The 23254-nt window shown below is 39.0% G+C and overlaps 4 protein-coding genes and 1 pseudogene across 5 annotated transcripts; 3 read left to right on the forward strand and 2 right to left on the reverse strand.

Annotated features, from left to right (window-relative positions):
- Nucleotides 1-1436: 1436 nt before the first annotated feature.
- Nucleotides 1437-2561, forward strand: LOC131782188 (histamine H2 receptor-like; annotated as a pseudogene).
- A 2532-nt stretch (nt 2562-5093) lies between these two features.
- LOC136282218 (beta-1 adrenergic receptor-like) lies at nt 5094-6098 on the forward strand. Its single transcript, XM_066169540.1, has one exon. It carries the CDS (start codon nt 5094-5096, stop codon nt 6096-6098), a length of 1005 nt encoding a protein of 334 aa, XP_066025637.1.
- A 1525-nt stretch (nt 6099-7623) lies between these two features.
- On the forward strand, nt 7624-11056 carry LOC131782190 (roundabout homolog 1-like). The gene is made up of 3 exons (XM_059098905.2): nt 7624-7888; nt 8755-9342; nt 9602-11056. Exons 1-3 carry the CDS (start codon nt 7681-7683, stop codon nt 10771-10773), a joined length of 1968 nt encoding a protein of 655 aa, XP_058954888.2. The 5' UTR covers nt 7624-7680; the 3' UTR covers nt 10774-11056.
- Nucleotides 11057-12302: 1246 nt separating this feature from the next.
- LOC131782224 (carotenoid-cleaving dioxygenase, mitochondrial) lies at nt 12303-16446 on the reverse strand. Its single transcript, XM_059098938.2, has 3 exons — nt 16379-16446; nt 13844-14371; nt 12303-13600 (listed from the first exon to the last, which is right to left on the reverse strand). The coding sequence occupies exons 2-3, from the start codon at nt 14349-14351 to the stop codon at nt 12588-12590; spliced, it is 1521 nt and encodes a 506-aa protein (XP_058954921.2). The 5' UTR covers nt 14352-14371; nt 16379-16446; the 3' UTR covers nt 12303-12587.
- Nucleotides 16447-18464: 2018 nt separating this feature from the next.
- On the reverse strand, nt 18465-22990 carry LOC131782232 (retinal Mueller cells isomerohydrolase). Of its 2 annotated transcripts, XM_066170434.1 has the most exons (4): nt 22893-22965; nt 21603-21697; nt 20289-20812; nt 18465-20031 (listed from the first exon to the last, which is right to left on the reverse strand). In XM_066170434.1, exons 3-4 carry the CDS (start codon nt 20794-20796, stop codon nt 19007-19009), a joined length of 1533 nt encoding a protein of 510 aa, XP_066026531.1. In that variant the 5' UTR covers nt 20797-20812; nt 21603-21697; nt 22893-22965; the 3' UTR covers nt 18465-19006. The 2 variants fall into 2 exon arrangements, with proteins under 2 accessions (XP_066026531.1, XP_058954929.2); XM_059098946.2 differs by lacking the exon at nt 21603-21697 and having other exon boundaries at nt 22893-22990.
- Between the last annotated feature and the right edge of the window lie 264 nt (nt 22991-23254).

Genomic DNA, 23254 nt, shown 5'->3' on the forward strand with positions numbered 1-23254 from the left:
AATACAGTTTCTCTGGGCGGAAATCAAATGAATCTAAAATGAAGAATCAAAAGTTTCTCTTAAACCTTCTGTTTTTCAAATGAAATCTCTGAACAACATTAGTTTAGAAAATCGTGTTTTTTTTAGTGATAAATTGTATTTGTAAGTCTTTGCCAATCATTTTCACATACAAAAAGAGTTGGATTTAGAGAATGTATATTTCATGTCGACCAGTTCTTAATTGAGTTAACCAAGGCACAGATCTCATTGTGAGCAGAACATAACAACCTTTTGGTGCATTTCCATGCAGGTTGTCAAATTAAAATGAATAACAGTCATACTTAATAAAAACATGATCAATCAACTCCAACAAGGGGATAAGATTATATTCCCTTTGATTGCAGCATGAATATTTTTTAATGTGATTTCATTTTATGTAGGATGCAGCATATTTGATTCAATGTGGTCGTTTCCGTAAAATCTCCATGCCTGTCTCAGTTGTTCGTAAGTGCATAAAATTTTTACAAGGCTGAGTATCTTTTTTGTTAAGAATCAAATTCAATGATGCTGTGCACATGAGCCATTTCATATTATTGGGCAGAGTTATAAAAGAAACAGTCTGTCGATGGAAAGATAAAGCTTAACTCTAAAAGCCGAACATCGCATATTTTTCTCAATGCAGCAAAACGAAGTAGATTATTTTCAGTAATCTTATAAATTTTAAAAAAAAGAGTCAATGGCTTAACTCTTCGAGCATCCAAACAATTTCTAGGATGAGCTAGGATCGCGGGAAGTGAGAGATGTGCACACATTCATGTATAAAAGAGAACCGTGATGTCTAGTTCAGTTTTAAAAGGAGAAAATTGAGCTCTTTATTTCTTTTGAATTAACGAAAGGCATGCCGCAAATTTCCATAATGTTTTCGAAATTTCATTTCACTTATACACAGCTAGATGTTATGAAGTTTTTTTATATTTACACATTCAAAATAATTTAGGTAATAGCTCAAAACATATTTCCTATGTCGGAAGCCTCAACCGTGATGAAAACCATTGTCTTAAGCGAAACTGAGAGAGAAAGACATCTAGGAGCACAGATAAAAGTTCATTTCCTTTTACCTATCACTAACGCACGCAAACTTATTTCATTAGATAAGTGATTGCATTGCGATCATTCAAACCCGACCGAATGCATATGGAAACACTGTATTATTTGAACTTTGCGATGTTAAAACATTCTTACTAAAAAATATCTTGTCAGAAAAACAGAAGCCAAATGAATTGCGAATGATGTGAATGGGGAATTGTAATTGATGGTTGTAAAGAACTTATGACAAACTTTCAAGATGTGGATTTTTTATTAAAAGGCTCGGCCACGGTGAAATTCATAAATCAGGTTATGCTATTCAAATACTGCATGATCCTCAAATTGATTATTTCATCTTTAAATACATGAGGAATCACAAATAAAAAAGAAATCACGTCAACATGAATGTAAACGAGTTTGTTAGAGCCGTGCCGGCATAGACGAGTGATCTTGGCTCGAGAGCTTTTCGCAGTCATGAGTAAAAGTCGGATGACGAACTTTACTCTTCAAAATGGACAGAATGACTCTGATAAAAATTCGTTAGCAAAACTTGGAATTGGAATGAAAGCAGGGACTGTGGTTAATTTACTTCTTATATTCATTATCGTGGTAGGAAATGTTCTTGTCATTGCAGCTTATATAAAAAATCGTCGACTTCACACTGGCGCCTATGCACTTATCGTGAGCCTTGCCTTCTCTGATCTCCTTGTAGGAGGTGTCTCCCTGCCAATCCGAATCTTTGGCTCGATAATGAACTGGAAAGTAAGTGTCATCGTTGTGGTATTTTACACTGCTCTTGATATCTTCAGCGCCCTTGTGTCAAACCTTCATCTTATAGCAATATCAATTGAGCGTTTCATAGCCGTCTCTAAACCGTTTTACCACCAAACGCTCTCCATCAAACCGTATGCGTTCGCATCGGTGTTGTCCTGGATCTTAGGAATTTTCGTCGCTTGCTCACATCCTGGTAATTATTTGCGGGACAATGACGAACAAAAGCTTAAGTTGAAGATCCTAAAGGTATACGCTACCGCATTGTTTACCGTATGCTTCCTAGGCCCGTTGTCGGTAATTACATTTGTAAACATCGGAATCTTCCGCGTTGCACGAGTGTTAATCCATTGCGCACCATCACAGCACGGGAACCTCAAGCAACGAGTTCGTAAAGAGCGCAAGGCCGCATTTACGCTTCTCGTGATGACCGGATTCTTCTTCGTTGCGTGGTCGCCGTTCTTTGTGGTAAACATGTTCTATGTCTACTGTGTTCAATGCCTCCCTTCCTCGTCCAACGCTCAGTATGAAATGGTAGACATTATAAAGTGGCTGCATTACTCAAACAGTGCAATCAATCCCGCCATCTATGCCTTTCGTGATGCCGAAATGCGCCGAACCTTCGCGAGACTTTGGGTCCTTTTAAAAGATTTTGTAGAAGTGGTCGAGTGGAGCCGGAATTTCCAAATACACATGAGATTCTCGATTTGTACATTCGAAATTAAAGCAACCTATTTCTGATGCTCAATTCAAACGAAATCAATAGAACTTAAAAACCAACAAACAAGCTAGAGGAATCTTTCGCCCCTCTTCAATTGCCGGGACATTTTTCTGTCCTGCCTTAACGCTAACATAAAAACAGCAATTCGTTCATATAGCTAGAGATATTTGGTACTACTTTTCTTTCTCAGTTTTATTCACGTGACTGATGTGAGGAACGAGTGATTGCGTCCTTCTGGGTTTAAACGCATGGAAAAACAGTGCTCGGTTAAAACAATAATCAAACGGGTAAAGACATGTTTAGTTTTTAAAAGAAGTCTGAATGAACCTCAATTTTCTTTTGAGAAAACAAGCTCGTAAATGGGAATTTTACGTGATATGACGTGATTACATAATTTCTGGCGTCCCTTGACAAATCTCTTACACTCGATTTTAGGTTTCGTCTTCCATTTCTTGGTCTTTGCCATTGATCCATTTTTTAAATAATTTTTTTTTTGTGTACGTGTTTATTTTTTATGGTTAAACGGCGCTTTATTTCATTCGAATTTCTATTTTCAGCCCCTATTGTGTTTTGATTAACTATTTCTGTTATTCATGCTTTTGATGAATGCGCATTGACATCAGTGTTCGAAGGGAACTGACCACTATTGTGTTCCAAAAAAAAAAAGGAAATGAAAAAGTAGAAAAAAGAGAAGGAAGACAGAGAGAAACTATGGCAACATTAGAAATGATTTATTCCATCAGTATACCAAGCTGAAGTGATGTTGTCGTTCTGAAATTTCCTCACTGTTTACTGATAATGTAAATACGTTGTACAAAAAATGAAATGTTACCTCGCCAAAAATAAAAAATGATAAAATGATAGAGATAATAATAGGAATAAAATATTACCGGTTATCTGGAAGTTTTTTGTTCAATTCCTTGTCAAGAACATGTTTACTTTTCCTTATACTTGCGACAGATAACACTGACCGATTTTTTGGAAAAATGAATTGATCGATATTGTGGCCCTCCTAATGAAATATGAAAGTAAGGCTATCTTCGAGATACTCTGAGCCTCATGCTTTAAAAGAAGGTAAATGCGAAGATTTCCATAAATGTCTCTTATATTTATGTCATAATTAAAACTCATTCTCGCAAGAAAAGGTTTTGTGCTTGCAGTAAATGAGGAAGCGCTGTTCTTTGAAACTCAAACTAGCCTGTTCATCATACTCCATATTTACATTAGTATTCACACTACAAGGATAAGTCGAAAGCATAAAAAACAATAAATTGAGAAATGAAGCTCTCATAATTCAGCTTGAATAAATTCCTCGAAACTGGTTGAAAATTACATTAGGTATTTATTTTTTCCCTAAATCAAAGGTCGAGAATTGTATTATTTTACAAATCTCTTGATCTTCATTTCAATGCTTTCAGCCTTTTATTGATAAGGACGTTTGCTTGTAAAAAATGTCGTGAGATTGTTTATATGCCTTAAAATGCTTCAAGAAAATGTTCTTTATCATTATGACTGTACTACTTTCTACATTATTGGTATTAATAAAGTGTAGAAATCGAATTTTTGTAACTTATGCTTCACCGCGATGATATAGCTTCCGATCCTTTTAAACATTTGCGATCTCAGTCTACACTTTTAGTTACTTCACTTGCGTCATTGTTCTTTGCGTTAACCAATGGATGGCTGAGGGCCGTATACGTTTTGATTTATTTGTGTTTCATTAAACCACGACTCTAAGTATCACTTTTCCACATTTATTTGTAAGACAACTTTCAACAGTACGCTTTTAATTTACATTTAGACAACTGAAAATATTTCCAAATATCTCTATACTTTTCATTCCCTTTTTTCTTTTGGACTTTCCTCTGTTTCCTCAGCCTCATCGGCAAAATCAAAGGTTTCACATGATAAAATTTGTGGCCATTCAATTATATGTTGGTCGCTTTTTAGAGCTTTTGACGATTTGTATCTTAACTGCAAGAGTTATCGTCTTTCTCTATTCTCTGAGAAAAAAAAGTGACAGCCACTGTTTTCATTTTCTATTCCCTTTCAATTACTAGAACGTTCTTATGTCAACCAAACTTCCGTAAAACTATTGAAATGGAGTATTCTTTGACAAGGTGGAAATGAGCTCTACAGTTACTTGATAATATATTCGATCGAGACGAGTGAAATGAACGTACAGTCGTAAAATATTGCGACCTTAAGATACGGTAATCGGAATGCAGGCCTAGAAAACCGCTCATCTGCAAATGCTGCAACAGTAATCTCCCGAAGAAATATATTTTCACACCCGTAGAAAGTGACAATTATGTTGTTTCCATAAACTGATTTAAGTAAAGGGTAGAAGAAAAGGAAGAGCTGACAAGCAGCTGTTTACACCGGAAAAGAAGATTTTAAAACGTCAATCACCAACTGCGCTTGATTTATGTGTTTGTACTTTTATTTAAAACTCTCCGCTTAGATTTGAACTGATTTTTATTCTCTTAAACTTGCTGAGCGCGAGGCGAAACAAGGTGAGGAAAAAAGGGGAAATATGATGGGAGAGCGAAACAGATCCATGATCAACAGTGGAACCGAAGCACTTAACAGTTCACTTTCGCCTGACGCGTTACATCCCAGATCCGAAGTGGATACCCTCGTCTTTGTTTTCTTTTCAGTTTTACTCGCACTTGCAATCGTCATCGGCAACTCAATCGTTATGACTGCTTTCATTCACAACCGAAAATTGCGAAAGAGAGGCAATGTATTTCTGGTCAGCTTGGCTTGTTCCGACTGCATCGTGGGAGTCGCCTCCTTACCGCTTTGGATCTGCATCTCAGGCCTTGGAATCAGCACAGGCGAGGTTTTCTACGAGTTTTTCATTAGCTTGGATATTTTCAGCGCTCTGACATCGGTATTTCATTTAACAGCCATTAGCGTCGAGCGCTTCATTTCTGTCTCAAGGCCATTCTTATATCAACGCCTTTCGTCTCGAGTTTACACGGCAACGATTACATCAGCATGGCTATTGGCAGCCCTCATTGCTTCGTCAACTCCACTACAGAAACTGTTCAAGCTTCAACGTTTTTACGCGCCGAGTTTTACTTCGGTGGGGTTTCTTGGTCCACTTGTAATTATCAGCTCAATGTACGCTGGGATATTCCGCATCGCCATATCACTGAGCCGCCATACACCTGGTTCAGACAGGACCTGTAGAATATCCTGCCGGGAAAAGAGTCAATTAAAGAAAGAAATTAAAGTGGCAATGACCCTAACAGTGGTATCTGGATTTTTCTTTCTGGCATGGCTTCCATTTTATTCACTTTTAATGATTGCTGTTTACTGTCCTCAGTGTTTGCCTGCAAGCCGCGATCTTCAGCGCCTGGTGGAAATCGTCAAATGGATGCATTACTCGAACAGTGCTGTAAATCCATTCATCTATGCTTTCAGAGACAAAGAGATGAAACGAGAATTTCTGCAGCTCCTCCAGTTCAAGAGACTATCAGACATGCTTACTCTCTGTTTGAGTAAATATCGCGCAACAGCACAAGACATGTAAACATACGTTTTGAAAGCGTCAGAGGCTCAAAAAAAAAAACTCTTCTAAACCATAAATGTTTAAACCACTAAGTGTTCTCTGGTGAACTCAGAGCTTGTTGAGGCCGCTGTGCTGAGAGTCTCTTAATGCACGTTTTCTTTTAAATTTTGAGGGTTCATATATCGCACATCTTAACTCAATAACACCGAAAAACTGATATGAAGCTGTCTAATTTATCTTATTCATTTCCGCCGAAAAGTTTTGCAAATTGATCAATAGATTCTGGAGATGTCAAGGAAAAAGGTAGTTATGAAGAAGCTAGCAGTTCTGTTTGACGTAGAATATCATGGTAACGATTGAGTAGGAGATACTTTACCAGGGATATATCTTGATATACGTCTTACATTGAATGTGTTAGCGTTTGATGTTAAAGGTAAAGAAGAAAATTTTGAAGACCTTTTCAGAGATGACAATGCAATTCTTTAATTTACCGTGTTCCAAAAGGCGTATCGCAATTGATGATCCAGTCCCTGTATATGACGACTTCTGATTTGATTATCTTAAATCTAGAGATCTAGCTGTTCTTTGAGTGATTTGAGTCATAAAGATATAAGATCCTTCCGCTTAAATCTTTACACAACTGATTCAAGATTCGTTCGCATCTCGATATTCCCAATATCAAACGTGAGTTTGGTACAACTTGATTAGTGTCAATCCAATGATTGCGTGGTAAAGTTTGTTACATTTCAAGGATAAATTCTTTAACGGCAGACTTTTGGTTTAAGTATCTAGAACGTGCACTTGTAATCCTTATCCTGAAAACTTGTAACGTAACAGTCGTGCTGTGTCGTAACTAAGTAGTTATTATTGTGACTGCATTCCATAACTGCATGAAAGTTCCTTATTCATGTGACCTGGCCTGTTAAAAGAAATATAAACACAATGAACTCTCCGCTGACGGACACTCGCATCAGAAGAAAGCTCTATTTACAGACACTATTTTTCATTCCCGTTTTGCCACCCAGCCAGTAAAACTGTGCTTTTAAACACTCCCGTAAGTGTAAGCATTCTCCTAAACAAACGCGGACACAAAATTGGATTTTTCATTTGTCTACGCTCTATTGTAAGCGGACACTTCATGCATAATAATTGACTCTTAGCGATAAACTTTTCCTTAATTTGCAAATCAACAAAAATATGACCTTTGACAGAGCAAAGCGGGAAAGCAAGCTGTCCGTTCTTTTGACATAACATTTATGATGTCAAGTTATGACCACATTCGTCATGATCTACTTTTCTCCTTGAATCTCCCTTAAGCGGACTTCCTTCCCAGTATAATTTTTTTCTTTAGTGCTAAGGGAACAATTCTCGTAGGCGGACACTCTTTCCAATTCCCGAGAGAGTCCGCTTACGAGAGAGATGACTGTACATCACATGCACTGCGTGAGCGGAAGTAATGATTAACAAGATTGATTAAGAGAACACGTAGCAGCAACACGAAATATGAGTAGTCCAGACTTCATAAGAAGCTTGCCGGCTGCGCTTTTATACCAGAGGCTTTTTCTCAAGCCAGCAATTCTCTGCCGCCTTGCTGAACGTTAATATGAAGAAATCAGAGCCAAGACAAGCCTCTGGCACGCTTGTTTTCCTCATTGTAATCTGTCTTGTAGGATTCATTCATGTTGAGGTTGAACTTCACGTTCATCGAAAAATGCTTCAAGAATTAAATCAACTAAAGGAAGAAAACCTCCAGATCCGAAACAAGGGAAGTGACGAAGATATGTCTTCCTTGGAACATACCTCAGATAAAGGTAAATGAAAATCGATTTGTAGCAAAAATTGCCGTTACTGTAACACTGAACATCGGTAAGCAAAAAAATTATAAATGTGGGATGATTCCCCTCAAGAAGAATAGTTTAAGTTCTTAATGGGAGACAAAAACTTTTCATTGTAGCTTTAATAAATCAGCTACTGTCAGAAAACGTACTCGCATCCGTATTAGCTTCATCCTTCAACTCGTCCTTTCTTGCTGAAACCTGACATCGCTTAGCTTCCGGCATAATTTAATGCCGTGAGCCTCACGACTTCCTTAAGAGATAAACAAAAGATGGTGATATTTCAAAAGGAAATATCCACTTGTGCTAGGAATGGGCTTCATTAAGTATACATAAAGTTTCAGCCAAATTGACTTCCTCGTTGCATGAGGTGCACATCTCACTATATAAACCACGATATCTATCAAATCTAAATAGCAACACGTAAACCTAACAGATATAGAGGGAAGCATAGAAGAAAGGAAAAAAAAACCTTTAGATAATGTGCCAATTACTATATCGGGAAAATCTAGGCTAAGCTGCTTTGATATGGTAACGCCATTTGATATTTTATCTGAATCAGTAAAACCTCCTATTCCAAAGGAAATTAGGGTTGTTGGTTAGATCTACATGGTCATCACCGGTTGTGGCTTTCCATTCAATATTTAGGCATTTTCGTTTCGTCTCGTCCAATCCGACCCTAATCTTACCCCAGAGAACAAATAGACATCGAGGGGAGTTCAGCAAGTTTTACTTCGCTGATTTACATCTGAACCAACCTGAATTTGTCATAAAATTATGTTAGTGGCGATTTAACACAAAAAATTACAGTGTGTACTATTTCTGTCCGCTCTTATTCACAGATCTAGAGTTTCACGTACGTCACAAGCGTCGGGTGCAAACCCTAAAAAAAAGAAGAAATGTTAGCGACAGCATCGATCGCGATGTTATCCAAAGGGAAGTGCGACTTGCTTTGAGCGACATAACCTGTAATGTACATTGCCCCAAAAGCAGTAGGGGAAAACGAGGAAGACCGGGCCTAAGAGGCCCTCCAGGAAATCACGGACCACCCGGACCACAGGGGATTAAGGGCCCTAAGGGAAACCAAGGCCCCCCGGGTACCCAGGGACCTCCAGGACCTATAGGACCCCCCGGAGTTAAGGGAAACCCTGGCAAATCCATCTCAACTCCTTCAATCGTGGTACTTCCAAAGTCTCAGGTGGTAAACGCAAGTGAAACAGCCTCGTTTCAATGCCTAGCTGCTGGAAATCCAGAGCCAGAGGTGACATGGTTAAAGCAGAACTCAACTCTTCCCACGGATAAGCGTATTGTGGCATCACGTGGAAGTCTGGTTATCACGAGTGTTACGTCAGGGGATGACGGAATATACACTTGTGTTGCGAAAAACATCTTGGGAATGATGAATACTACAGCTGCGTTGTCTATTCAAGGTTGCTAGCATTTCACTTTTTGTCTTTTAGCATAGCTATTTAGTTACGTTTGATCAGTTCTTATTTACTCGTACGATAAGACGGAATAGTGATAGCTCAGTATACTATAGCCTCACTTGCATGCGTGACATTGGGTAGGGTACGACAGGCTGGGAATGGGAGCTGATGTTCCAAAGTCTTCGCGATCTTCATTAATGACATTGTATTTTCTACAATAGACTTAAGTTTTAGTTAATTTCTGTTCTCTTTTTATTTTCAGTTGGTGCTAACATTATTCGGAAACCTTCGTCTGTACTTGTTGAAGAAAACCAAAACGTGACCCTGGTCTGCCAAGCCAGCGGTCAGCCGACTCCAACGCTCACATGGCAGAAAGCCTTTAGCCCACTACCGAGGAAAAAGACGACAGTGGTCAATGGGACCCTGACCATTTCTAATATAGAAAAAGCAGACGGGGGAGCTTATGCATGCGTAGCAACGAATCTACTCGGAGAAGACTCAGCTGTCGCCCAAGTGACAGTTCTTGACACACTCAAATTTAGAATACCCCCTCCACAGAAATTGACTGTATCAGCCTCCAGTAAAGTAGTTTTACATTGTGCAGCACAAGGTGCACTAAATATATTTTGGAAAAAGTCGGGTCAAGCACTTCCTCAAAATCATATTTTTTATCCAAATGGAACTTTGCTGCTCTCGAAGGTTTCTCCAAATGAGGCTGGGAGTTACTCATGTGAAGCTAAAAATTTTCAGCGGTCTATAAAGGCAACATCAGTTGTCGAAGTTATTAATCTCAGGCCCGAGCCCAAGTCCTGCAGCAGAGCGAAAGTGAAGTGGCCTGGTGCCTCGTCAGGTAATTATATTATTGACCCCGATGGCAAAGGAGGCGTGACACCCTTCAGTGTGTTCTGTGACATGGGTGACAAGGGTGGAGTTGGTGTGACTGTAATTAGTCACAACAGTGAGAGTAGAACTCACGTCGGTAATACCAATGGATGTGAACCAAACGGATGTTACAGGAAAGATGTTCGATATACTGGAGTCAGCACCGCTCAGCTAGCAGCGCTCACTCAAATCTCAAAGAACTGTGAACAGTTTATCAAGTACGAATGTAAAAATGACGTATCATCGGTTTCGGAAGGTACAGCTTGGTGGGTGTCACGTAATGGAAAACGGATGAATTACTGGGGCGGAGCAAGAGGCCATTATAGAACGTGCGCATGCGGAGTGACAAACTCTTGTTTATCTGGTAAAAGGTGCAACTGCCATGGTGAATTTCCTTTGTTTAGTAACGCCGGCTGGAGAGAGGATAGTGGCCTTTTGACAGACAAGTCTGTCCTGCCCGTCTCACAAATCAGACTTGGTGACTTGGGGGACTGGCCACGAGAAGAAGGATATCACACATTAGGAAAGCTCAAGTGTTATGGAGAAGCATAAGAGCCACAAAGGAAGGATATGTTGCTAACATTTCCAAAGCCTTTCGTGAACTAGACACTCCTCAAGTAACTTATTACTATTTGATCGAAATATGTTAACTCCGTAACCTTGTTTAGCCTTGAAGCCATACTTCAATTTTTGAAAAACCGTACAGACGGATGGTATCGAGACCGTTTACCACGTAATCATGGGAGGTATAAAAAAGAGTAGTTTCCCAGCGTGGCGCGAAACTTAAATAGACTTTAAAAAAAATCGTGGGTCACGCGGATAGGTTCTCTCAGTTTTTAATCTCTGGAAAAAATATTAGTAATGATATTATCAGAAGTAAATAAAGAAGTAAATAAAGCTTACGTAACATATGTTAGTGAGGTCTAATGATAATAATCCTTTCCAGTGATATATATTATTGCAGAGAGCGTAATTACCATCACGTGACTGCATGTTACATAGAATCATTTAAAGGTAAGATGTTATTCTGTTTGTTTTCTTTGAGCTTTTTTTGTGTGTAATATAATCGAACGATTTTACGAGCCATTCAGATTTCCCAATTACGAGGCAAAAGATGGACAAACTAGCAAACTGTCAACAAAACCAACAAAGCGACTTATTTCATGTTGAAAACTTTGAGAAGAGAAAGCCTGCGTTCAGAAAACTATAATTGCTTTCCACCAACATATCTTCATAATTTCAATCTTGGATTTTTTTGTGTTTCTTTTTGTTTTAATTTGTTGTTGCCTCCTTGGATACTGTTCCAATTATCAAAAGGAGTGAACGAATAAATTGACAACCAATTCTTTAGTAAAGCACAAATTATCAGCAAGTCTGTATCTTAGCCATTTAATGAGATTCTAACTTAATAAAAGACTTTAAAAAATTGAGCGAATCTGTTAAAGATGCAGCCATATCTTTTCCGACACAATTAATACGACTTCGAAAGCAACTTGGTCAATATAAAAGGTATCTGTATGGAACAACATTAAAATATTCTAAAATGTAAGGCACGCACATTTCCAAAGCTGTAACTATAATAAAGTGTGGGTTGACCATGACCGTTGTAGAGAAACCTGTTTACATAATACAAGCTAAAAATAAAATTTAGTTGGTAACAAATCCCACGCCCATTACAGAGCAAAATGAAGATTGCAGATTTGGCATTAGAAGATTTGATTAGAGGTTGTGATAAAAAACAAATTGCGATACAGTAAATAAGTAAATAAGATCTTAGAATTCTATATCGCATGGCGGGGACTAGGGCACACATTACGCAATTATGTAATCTTTCAGCCCAGATATATGTAAAATGACAGGAAGTACACTCCCAATAAGTTGTCAATCCGAAACGTCGATATTTTAGATAGCCTTTGATCGTGATCGTGCGAAGACCTTGTAAAACTTTAGTTTTCATTAAAACACACATAACCAAATTTTGAGACTTCTTGGCTACTGTTTCCTGCGTCGGAGAATTCCAGGATATCGCACTCTGATAGCTACTAGCTACTAGTTACAACTGCCAAAGCAATAGCCTAACATTCATTGGGACAGACAAAAATTTTATTTCAGCTGTTTGATCCGAATCTATGCTTAAATATCAAACAACTTGCGCGAGTGGTGACTATAGCGAGATATGACGCAATCCGCAATCAATCAAAGTGCGCGTATCTCGATAATCACCTGAACAATTATACTGAAATAAATCATTCATACGGCTTCTCAACCTAGTAAAGTAGGATGGGCTAAATGGAGCTCTACAAGTTCTACAAAAGTAGACCACGATCCATTTAAAGCTTAGCCAGGTGATAACATACGAGTTTGTTCTATTTGAAGAAGCCGGTGTGGAAGCTCATTGGTGTAATTCCTTTTACTACACCTCGCCCCAATTCCTTGAATTCTTTACCATCCAGCACCAAAAGGTAGGTGGTCTCCTCTGGGATGTTTATTACGCATGACAGCACCACACCGTCATCTTCATCTTTCCCATCGGGCGCTTTGACAAATACAGGCTCTGACGCAAAACCTCCAGGCTCTCCCCACGTGATATACTCTTTAGTCTCTGTATTCACCTTCACCAGGTGACTAAACCACTTTTGATCATCAGCTCCTACACCATAGAAAAAACTGTAGGGCTTGCCATTCTTTTCTGTGTCGTTAATAATTGGAAATTCCACGCCGGCATGTAGAATAGTATAATCCAGGCCGTCAGGTCCTCTCTCAAGGGGCTTTCCGTACTTTACATCTCCGAGGTCTTTGAGAGGAAGCTCGTAGCGTCGAATGTCAGGGATATCGAGCTTCTTTACCCCTGGGATTATGGTGGATCGCATGTTATGCAAGTATGTCTGTTTGATGATTGTGTGATCATGGAAACAGCAAGTGTCTACATAAATATTCCCGTCCCTTTCGAAAGCGTTGACCTGATGGAACGTAAAAAACGGATCAGCTGTAAATATTCCAACGTGAGTACCTTTCTTCCTGTCGACAACATGGAATCTGCCACGTTCATTTTCTATCCACTGGAACCAATCAACGACACCACTCTCCTTTAACCGGTGAACGTAAGCTTCCCACAAATTCAGTACCAGTGGTGCTTCAGGAACCACGATATAGTTCTCGGTGATGCAAAAACTGTGGATATACCCAACTCCGTTGGTGGGTGGGATCGAGCAAATCAATTTACCCCCCTCCAGAGGATGCTCGTCCTTTCCCGTCTTGGAGGCTGGGATTTCTATGATATCGTACATAGAGTCTTTAGCGTGTGTCACGGAGATGTTGATAAGTGAACCATCCTCAGTGTGTTGGGGATGTGCTGTGGTGAATTTGATCTTGGCGTCACCTTGTGGGACAAACAACTACGGTGAGTAGTTATTCAAAAGTTGAATGGGACAGATCAATATACAAAGAAATAACCGAGACCTAACGGCTCTCTGATTGGTCAAATCTAAAATGCCAGAAAGAGAAAGAGTTTTATTTTATGGAAGCAGTGCATTCGCCTTCAAACCTTATATTGACCAACAGAAAGAGTAGTAAATATTTAACTGATTGATACAAACTGTTTAACAAGAAATGCTCATTTTACCTGGAAACTCTTTGGCAAAATCGACCTTATCTAAAGTGTCCAAGGTCTTGGGATCGATTTCAAATATGATGTTGGAATCAGCTGCTGCAAAGACTCTGTCCTTCAAGGTAAACACGGAATCAAATGCGTTGTCAAAAGGCACTTCACTCATCCAAAACTTCGACACAAAACGGTCGTAGATATTCTGGCAGGGATCTGGGGCAATAAAAGAGCCGAATTCGAGATGAATGGAGTTTTTGCGTTTCTTTGTGTCTGCATAACTTTCGCTTCGTACAAACTTGGAGCTGTAAGTCACGTGACCATCTTGTATGTGAAAGCTGTGTAGCAGACCTTGGCCATCAAACCAGTGATTAAACGACGTGTCACCACACTCGAATCTACCAGGTCCATTCCTTATCATGGTCCCGGTCAGCCATGAGGGGAGGTTACCTTTAACCTCCGCTTTGATTGGCTCAGATTGTTCATCAGCAGTTTGGAACAAGGGAGAGATGTCTTGCGTTTCGGTCATGGGTAGAACGGTGGAAGCGCCTGAGAAACAATAGGGTATACCATTTATAGTGAAACAAATTCTTCGTAAAAAAAAATTTTCGTAAAATGATCAAGCATAAAAGAGATCTAGAGTTCTGAATTGTTTGTTCAAACGGAAGGAGACATTTCACGATTTCTAACTCAATTCAGTGAAAAGAAGGGTAGGCGATGGTTCTGAGGGCTTTATCCCAGAGCTTAGAGCGAATCTCTGGTGTTTGTCTTTTGCTGCTAAGAGAATTGCCTTTCCAACAGATTAATAGGTGTTATAGTGCGCATAAAACGGGGCAATCGCATTCGCCTTCCGGTCACCAACAGCGTTTCAAGGAAAACCCCTGTGCTTGAATTCCCTAGCTAGCTGTCTCTCACAATTAAGGTTCTTAGGAAATTTGCAGCCGTGATGGGTCTTTCGCTCCTATTTTTTCTTTTATCTCAAGGTTGTAATCTTATTAAAACTTTTAAACAAGAGATATTTTTGTGTGAGCATAAGCGTGCGTGCAAGCAGCCCTCTTTATATTAGCGTTTCTTCGTTCGCGAGTAGGTGGTAAAAGCCTTAAAGCAAAGTCTGCAAGGACTCGCAGACCTTAACGTTCCTCTCAGACTGCTTGCCGGCTGAGTGAGCACGTGATTTCAAACGTGACAAGTGGAACGCGTGACGATAGAGAATGTGCTTCCCATCCAACACTGCAAATATTAAAGTGATATTTTACCCAAATGAAATTTTCGCTATATCAGAATTACTGCCATTTTATATTTCACTTAATCTAAATCACTGAAAAATCGGACAGGCCAAGAGTTTGTTATCAACTCATCGAGAACGGCGGTTGATGAGAACATTGTTGAAGTCGTAATCGCGTGATTTACACGTGATCTGAATATCGACAAAATATAAAATTTTAAACTGACACGGCCGAAAGATATTTCTCGTCATAAATGCTAAATTATCGAAAGAAGAAAGAAAGAACTGCAATGATTAGAAGAAATCCTTACTAAGGACAGGAGAAATGGGCTCCTGCTAAGGATAAAATTATTCGTTCAACGTTACGTAACAGGTATAGAAATTTTATTCTCCTCAAAGACCAAAAAAATAAAACATGGAATGACAAACTAAAGGAAGTTAACGTGGAGAACTCATAAAAATTTCGTACACAAGTCACTACATGTATTTTGTGCATGAAATGCATTTCCCTGCCGTGAACTAGAAACGTTGCACGTGCGCGTAGGGTCATTTCCTTAAATTAGCACCAGGTCACGCGTAAAAGGTTATAACAACAAGAACCCTTTGCAAATCCAAACGCTATTTACGACAAACCAACGAAAGATACGAATAAACTTTTAAGGATGACAAACGCGTTAATCAGTCGCTAAGAATCGGAGTTCTTACGATCTACAAATACTAGCCGTGCTGGAACTAGAGAGCGAGATCTCGTCACATTCTTGTTGGGGCGAATGCAGGGCAAAATTGATATCGTTGCTAATGCTTGAGTAGAAGTTTAACTCGAACTAACTTGTTTAGTCACCATTGACTTTTCATGGTGTTATGAATTGAATCGCGTTAAAAAAGCAACTAAAAAGGGGAAAGATAAGAAAATTGGGGTCGAAGCTTGAACGAGCTTTCAGGTGGATGCGTAATTAGTGTTGTTGTTGTCGAAATTGTATTTGTCAAGACAATTTGCATATATAGTCCTATTGCGTTTGACGGTGCTAATCATGATATTGCATTTTGCATCATAGCAGTCTATCGTAGATTACGGCTAGAAAAGAAATTTAAACTACTGAGGGAATGCCATTACATCACTATATTAATAATTTCAGTCGTAATACCTCGAGGCAAAACAATGCTTTTACAGCGTAACAAATGAGTATTTCTACGAACGTCATTATGGAATTAGACTCGGTTAAACTAGCTACCTTCGTTTCACTCCTTAAACTGCATCATAGGTTCAACCCTTTCAGTAATTAAAAAATCGTTACAGAGCACATCGAAAGAAGCTAAAGGTTACGACTTACCTTTGAGGCAGCGGATATTCCTAATGTTCCGTTCCCTACTTGAACTTCTAAGCACTGCTGAAGTCCTTCTCGTTCCTTATTTAAATTTAAGTATATGTTCATGTAATGGGCATAGAGAGTCCTTAGAAACATTTGCACCGCCTTGTATTGGACCATGAACAGCAGGGTTCTCCTTATCAGGCGGTAACCGGTAAAATTTACCGCTTCTAAGAGCTCTTATTACCGCCTTCAAACGCTCAGAACCCTTAAAAAAAACGCATTTATGGCGAACTAATCTGGTAAGAAAGTGTAATAAAAAGCCAACAGTGCGCACTATTATAGTACGTGTGCTTTAGTTAGCTAACACTGACTGGTACCTTTCGAATTTCGAAGCAAGAGTGATTTTTCGCGGGCTTTCTGCTAAATTTCATGACATTTGTCAGTTCTCTGCACGTGCAAATGTGGTGTCGTTTAGTTGTTCAGTTTTCACGATGAAACGGTAGCAAGCAATGCTGTCGTTTCTGTCCTGTAACAAGATAGCAGCCAATTGCCGGAAATAACCGCCTTGACAGCTCTACAATTGCCCCACGAACACGTGGGGACAAAGCTAGTCTTCATCGTGAAATTCTACTTGAAATGTGTTTCAGACAACGGTTTAAAAGAAGCCTTGAAAATAAAATCTCTCGACAGCGTAAAAGTTCTGAATTTGAGAAGATTAGAACGCGAATTCAGCTAGTCGATGTGATTCGATTTCATAGCAATGCGATTCGTAGCTGACACCACTGATTTTCCAGCGATATGCCATGTAATCTCCCGAAATCGAAGGGAGACCAGTTTACGTCATGAGCAGTTTGGAAAGGGCATAGTCAAATACAATGCTTTTAAACAAAATTTTACTTTGTTTTGTTCAACCTCTGAACCTAAAGGTGTATCGTTCACATTATGAATTTTTCGATGGAGAATTTTTGATAGGCGCGATGTACTGTATGCTTTAGGAAATGACAAAGTTGAGAATGACCAGCCGCCTGAAGCTGCAAATGTGCTTTACCGGTTTGAAAAGGTCCCTTACCTGTTGTGCTGAAAACTAAGGAGAATCCTGGAACAGATTGACTTAGCACAATTTCTTTGAAAACTGGCACAAGGAAGTAACAAGGAAGAAGAAATAGAGGGATAGGGAAAGATTTGCGTATCTTAAGGGTTCTTCCAAAAGTAATGAGTAATCGATTATAGCAGTCCTTGATTCTCTTCGTCAAGGGAATATTCAAAAGAAATTTCACCGTTACTTAAACAAACAAGAAAAAAAGCACTGTATATTCCTCTCCTACAGTATTTGATGTTCCTTATTCACTGGATCATTGTTGCCTCCATACTGACCAAACTTCAACATCTTAGCAACAAAGTTAAACTGAGTTTTTGGGACTGGGGCTAAAGGAGAGTGGGACAACTGTTATTAAGTATGGATCAATACAGCACTGTTCAAACCAGTCCCTTCAAATATTTTGCATCCAATGTAAACTGTATTCACTGTAGTACTGTAGAAAAGGAGAAGAAGAAAAAGAAAGAAAGAAAGAAAGGAAGGAATAAATGTAGACTGAAAGGAAGAGGGGAAGAAAGAAAAAAAAAGAAAAAGCAAGAAAAAAGAAAGAAAGAAAGAAAGAAAAGAAGGAAGGAAGAGGGAAAAAAGAAAGAAAGAAAGAAAGAAAAGAAGGAAGGAAGAGGGAAAAAAGAAAGAAAGAAAGAAAGAAAAGAAGGAAGGAAGACGGAAAAAAGAAAGAAAGAAAGAAAGAAAAAAAAAGAAAAAGCAAGAAAAAAGAAAAAAAGAAAGAAAGAAAAGAAGGAAGGAAGACGGAAAAAAGAAAGAAAGAAAGAAAGAAAAAAAAAGAAAAAGCAAGAAAAAAGAAAAAAAGAAAGAAAGAAAAGAAGGAAGGAAGACGGAAAAAAGAAAGAAAGAAAGAAAGAAAAAAAAAGAAAAAGCAAGAAAAAAGAAAAAAAGAAAGAAAGAAAAGAAGGAAGGAAGACGGAAAAAAGAAAGAAAGAAAGAAAGAAAAAAAAAGGAAAAAAGGAGTTAAAGAAAGAGACATTATTATGACTATTCAACTGATTAAGTCTCATCCATCACTATCGAGTTTTATTTTCTTCTCTGTTGGCGCGCGCAATTGTATTTTTTTGATCCAATAAATCAAGTAACTTTTAATAAAAGTAGCCCAGCCCTTCAAAATTAGCATTAGCTATCGGTGGGCCACCTCTAAAATTATGGAAGGTAATGATCATTGATATTGTTCTTGTTACGACCTTGTTGTCTTTGTTCTTGTATAGTTTTTTTGCACGTTATTTGACAACAATTAACGATAACCCTTAGAGATTGATTTGATTAAAGAAATCGCACGTGTGACTTTCAATACCTGATTTTCGATCTAAATTTCCATCGAGAGAACCTTCCAGGACTCATGGCTGGAGCTGGGATTAGTTTAATAAACTCACCCCATAAAAAAATTAGAAATATATCTGCAGTATTACGCTTCAGATCATATCACAGACAGATTTCGCATATTTAAACTCTGTCATTTCTCAAAAATCTATATGTAAAGTTTTTTTTCCATCTAGTACAAGAGAGAATCATCTTGGAGGGAAAAAAATTCAGTCCAGTAGTTATAGTCCTTGTTCATGCTGAAAAATTCCATGGAATGACATTGGAGACACCACTTTGGCCACAGCACGACCCAGCTCTTTAAAATCTTTCGCGTCCAACACCAGCAGAGAGGTGGTCTGGTCAGAGACGTTTATGACGCATGACAGCACCACACCGTCATCTTCGTCCTTCCCATCAGGAGCTTTAACAAACACAGGTTCCGAAGGTTGACTCCCAGGCTCCTCCCACTTAAGGATTTCCTTCGTCTCAACATTCAGTTTCCCCAGTTGACCAAATGGATCATCTGGATTTGGTAACAAGCCATAGACAATCTTGTATGGCTTGCCGTTTTTCTCTGCGTAATTAAATTGCGGTAGTTCCAATCCAGTATACAGCAAAGTGTAGTCCAGTCCGTCAGCTCCTTTGGGGAGAGGTTTTTCTACCTCCACGTTTCCAAGCTCTTTCAGTGGTAGCTCGTACCGGCGAACCTCAGCGATGTCATACTTCTTTTGTTCTTCTTGATTGGTGGAACGCAGGTTAATAAGATACACTTGACGAATAATTGAGTCGTCGTGAAAGCAACAACCGTCCAAAAAAATCTTGCCGTCTTTTTCGAACGCGTTGATGTGGTGAAACACCAAAAATGGATCCGCTGTGAAGACACCAACACGCGTTCCACTTTCTCTGTCGACCACGTGAAACTTGGTGAGTCTGTCTGGATCCCAGCATAGAAAGTCCGCAGGACAAGATCCAGAAAACCTGTGGGTTATAGCCCGCCATAAATCCAGAACGAGTGGCTGTTCGGTAATTATGAAATAATTTTCTGTGATGCAGAAACTGTGCATGTAGCCGAGCCCATTTGTGGCTGGGATGGAACAAAGGACCTTACCTCCTTCCAAAGGACGCTCGTCTGGTTTTTCAGAGGATGGTGGTATTTGAAGAATGTTGTAGGTGGAAGTTCGACCATACGTGGCGGAGATGTTGATCACTGATTTGTCTGGGGTTACGTGAGGATGGGCTGTCGCAGAATTGATCTTTACGTCAGCTGATGGATAGAAGAAAAGCCAATTGAACACTTAGAATAATTAATTGATAACGATTGATTGAATCGTAGTCTACTTTAAACTTAAGACCAGCATGTAATGAATCAGTAAAAGGACAGGCCAACCTCAATCATTGCTAACGCCTTCGCCATCAACATTGTCATTGTACAATAAAGTTAGTCAGGTCGACCTAATCTTGAAAGAGTATGAAACAAAGGAGCCAAACTCATAGAACATAGCTTTTGGTTTATGTCATTACCTGGAAACTCCTTTAGGAGGTCGACCCTCTTCAAAGTTTCCAAGGTTTTGGGATCGATCTCATAGATGAAGTTTGTCTCGGTCGCTGCGTAAGTCTTGCCTTTGATAGGAAACACATTGACAAGAGTGTTATCTCTGCCGATTTCCTCTTTCCAAAACCACGAGAACAAACGGGAGAAGATGTTCTGGCACGGGTCTGGGGGTATAAAAGTGCCGAACTGCATATGAATGGAGTCCCCGCGTTTTAGAGAATCGGCGTAGCTTTCACTTCTTATGAACCTGTTGCTGTAGGTCACATGACCATCTTCTATGTGGAAACGGTGGAGAAGTGCTTGGGCATCAAACAGGTGCTTAAACGAAGTGTCGCCGCACTCGAATTTACCTGGTCCATTTCTGAGTAAGGTTCCCCTCAGCCAGGAAGGGAGGTTACCCTTTACCTCTGCATTGATTGGTTCAGGATGTTCATCAACAGTCTGGAACAGGGAAGCGAAATCCTTTTCGTTGGGCATGATTAAACCAGTATTGCTATATGAAAAAAAAATTCTACTATTAAACAAAGGTGAAACACTCGAAGGCAACACGTAAATATGGATATGGCATCACTATCACAAGAATTTGGCGCTGAAAGCACACGTAAACGCAGAGAAATTAATGAGCGTTGTAATTCGACTGATATGAATCATTTCTGTAGATGTATCTGAAATCAACCATTACCTGATAAGGAAAAATTCATGCATATTGATTTTTTTTTTCGTCTTCGTCGACGATTCAATTATAAAGGATTAATTAGTCGGGTCTTTTTCAATTATTTCATTTTACCCTCTTTCCTTGGAATTGCAACATTCCAACGAACAGCGACAAAAATTTGGTCACAGTTCAAAATCTTTTCTGGATGTCTTAGAAAAGATGGGTTGGGCTTGAGCCGGGAGATCCAGGTGATGCAATACAAGTTATTTTTTAAAAATTGCCATTTGACCAAAATTTCTTAAGCACCCTATTCCATTTACCACATTGCTTGACTGTTCTGTGATGTTTTAGTGCTCGAACTCAGCCCTGATATAGGATGTGAAATAAGAATAAATTGATCTCGAACCAAATGCGCTATTGATAGGTAAACAGTCTCATTGTCAGCACCTTAAAAATGTATAGAGAGCTGACTGATGTTAGGTGTATAGAGTAAGTGACCTGACTGATTGCGCAATGTAACACAATAGACGAGTTGAAGTGATAATTATGAAACAACAGGAATTTTCCTAAAATAAATGTCAAGATTTACGTTGCGTAATCTGTGGCTGTATGAAACAAAAGTGCCTACCGGGAACGTTGTTTCAAATATACTTCGTATTCTATAACTTCGCAATCGAAATCAATCGGTAGCTTTTTAATTTCAATCGATTGATTGATTGCTAGCTGAGGAAAGAGAATGAGACACTGGGAATAAACACCAACTATTTATTGAAAACTAATACTGATGGTGAAAAAACCCTAAACACGAAAGCAGATTTTAAATTTCCCATTTTCCGGCACTTGACAGTCGATATGATAGGGAAAAAAACAGACGTTTTAGCATGGGAAATGGCAAGAATTTTGAATGTAGCAATATTTGGCTGTAAACATTAGTAACTCGTCGACACGGGTCTGTGCACTCGCCTCATTAAAAAATCCCTAGGAGCAAATAAGCCAATGAGAATTGTTGATACGCCCCCAGGCGTCTCAATAAAATGCAAATTTTTTTTATGCAATCAGCGAGTTGAACAACAGCAAAATCTTTGGAAATAGCAAGCAATTTCGATACCGTTAGGCAAAATAAGAACTCAACCATAAAAATCTCGTACGCAATTTATCTGGTAATATCCGCAATACAAACACGATTTCTATTAAAGCCATACGACTTGCGCTTTTGCTTGCCTCATCACATGCACATCGGTTGGAAAACCTCCCATCGAAATATCTCTTTCTCAAAGGAAACGATCGAAGTGAATTGTGCCGGATTTTAAGCGAACAGCTGTTCATTTGCAATTTGTGACTTAATTATGTAACTACAAACCCACATCATTCGTATGAACTAGCTCGATCATTTTTAATACGTATATTAGGAAAGACAATGCATTTTCTCTGACGAATTGTATTGCGTTATCCTGCCATATTGTCCTGAAAATCCAGCTGATTTATTCCTAATGCTCAAAGTAAAATCGCGTCTCCGAGCCAGACTAATGCCCCATTCACACCAAAGCTTAAACATGTTTAAAAGTTGTTTTGTTAAACACAGTTTAATTCTTTTTTTCTTCATAGAAACTATTTAACCGAATATTTTTGACTTGAATGTAGCACATTGGAAATGCAAGTTAGCTAGTACTTGAATCCAATGGAAAATCAAGTTTTTCAGTTCTCTATTTATAATTTTCATTCAATGAAAACCAGTTTAACAAAACATGTTTTGCTGGTGTGAATGGGGTATAAACCTTTGAGCTGAGATGTCTAGGATGTCTATGTACGAAATCATCGAACGATCGGTTAAACAAGCGTCTCTAGTGTTTAGGTTCAAAGTGAAGCAAACATCGCGATATAATATGCATAATAACAAAATTCTCACATCTGCTCTTACCTTCTTCCTTAATAATCGTCACTTTCAAAGACGTTTTGATCTGGTGCAATTCTCGAGCACTGCAGCCAATTTCGCATGTCACGCAATACTACTGTTTGGTCATGCGTAACTAATAATAAAGAGATGGCTTGCCGAGCTAGCGGTGGCAGACAGCGGAACTTCGAATGGGTAAAGCCACAGGGATTTTTGATAGTTACTTGTCACTCCTGTGTGACATTGTTCTTGCTTAAATCTTTATTCTGAGAAATGTTCCGTCTCAGGGTGCATGCACCAGTCTTCGAAATTGCACGACTTAGTGCGTTTTTCCTCTCGATTTCCTGACCCAAACTAAAAACAGACAACAACAGCAACGCATGGTTTTA

This window comes from Pocillopora verrucosa, chromosome 7, assembly GCF_036669915.1.
Source record: "Pocillopora verrucosa isolate sample1 chromosome 7, ASM3666991v2, whole genome shotgun sequence".
Classification (NCBI taxonomy): Eukaryota; Metazoa; Cnidaria; class Anthozoa; order Scleractinia; family Pocilloporidae; genus Pocillopora; species Pocillopora verrucosa.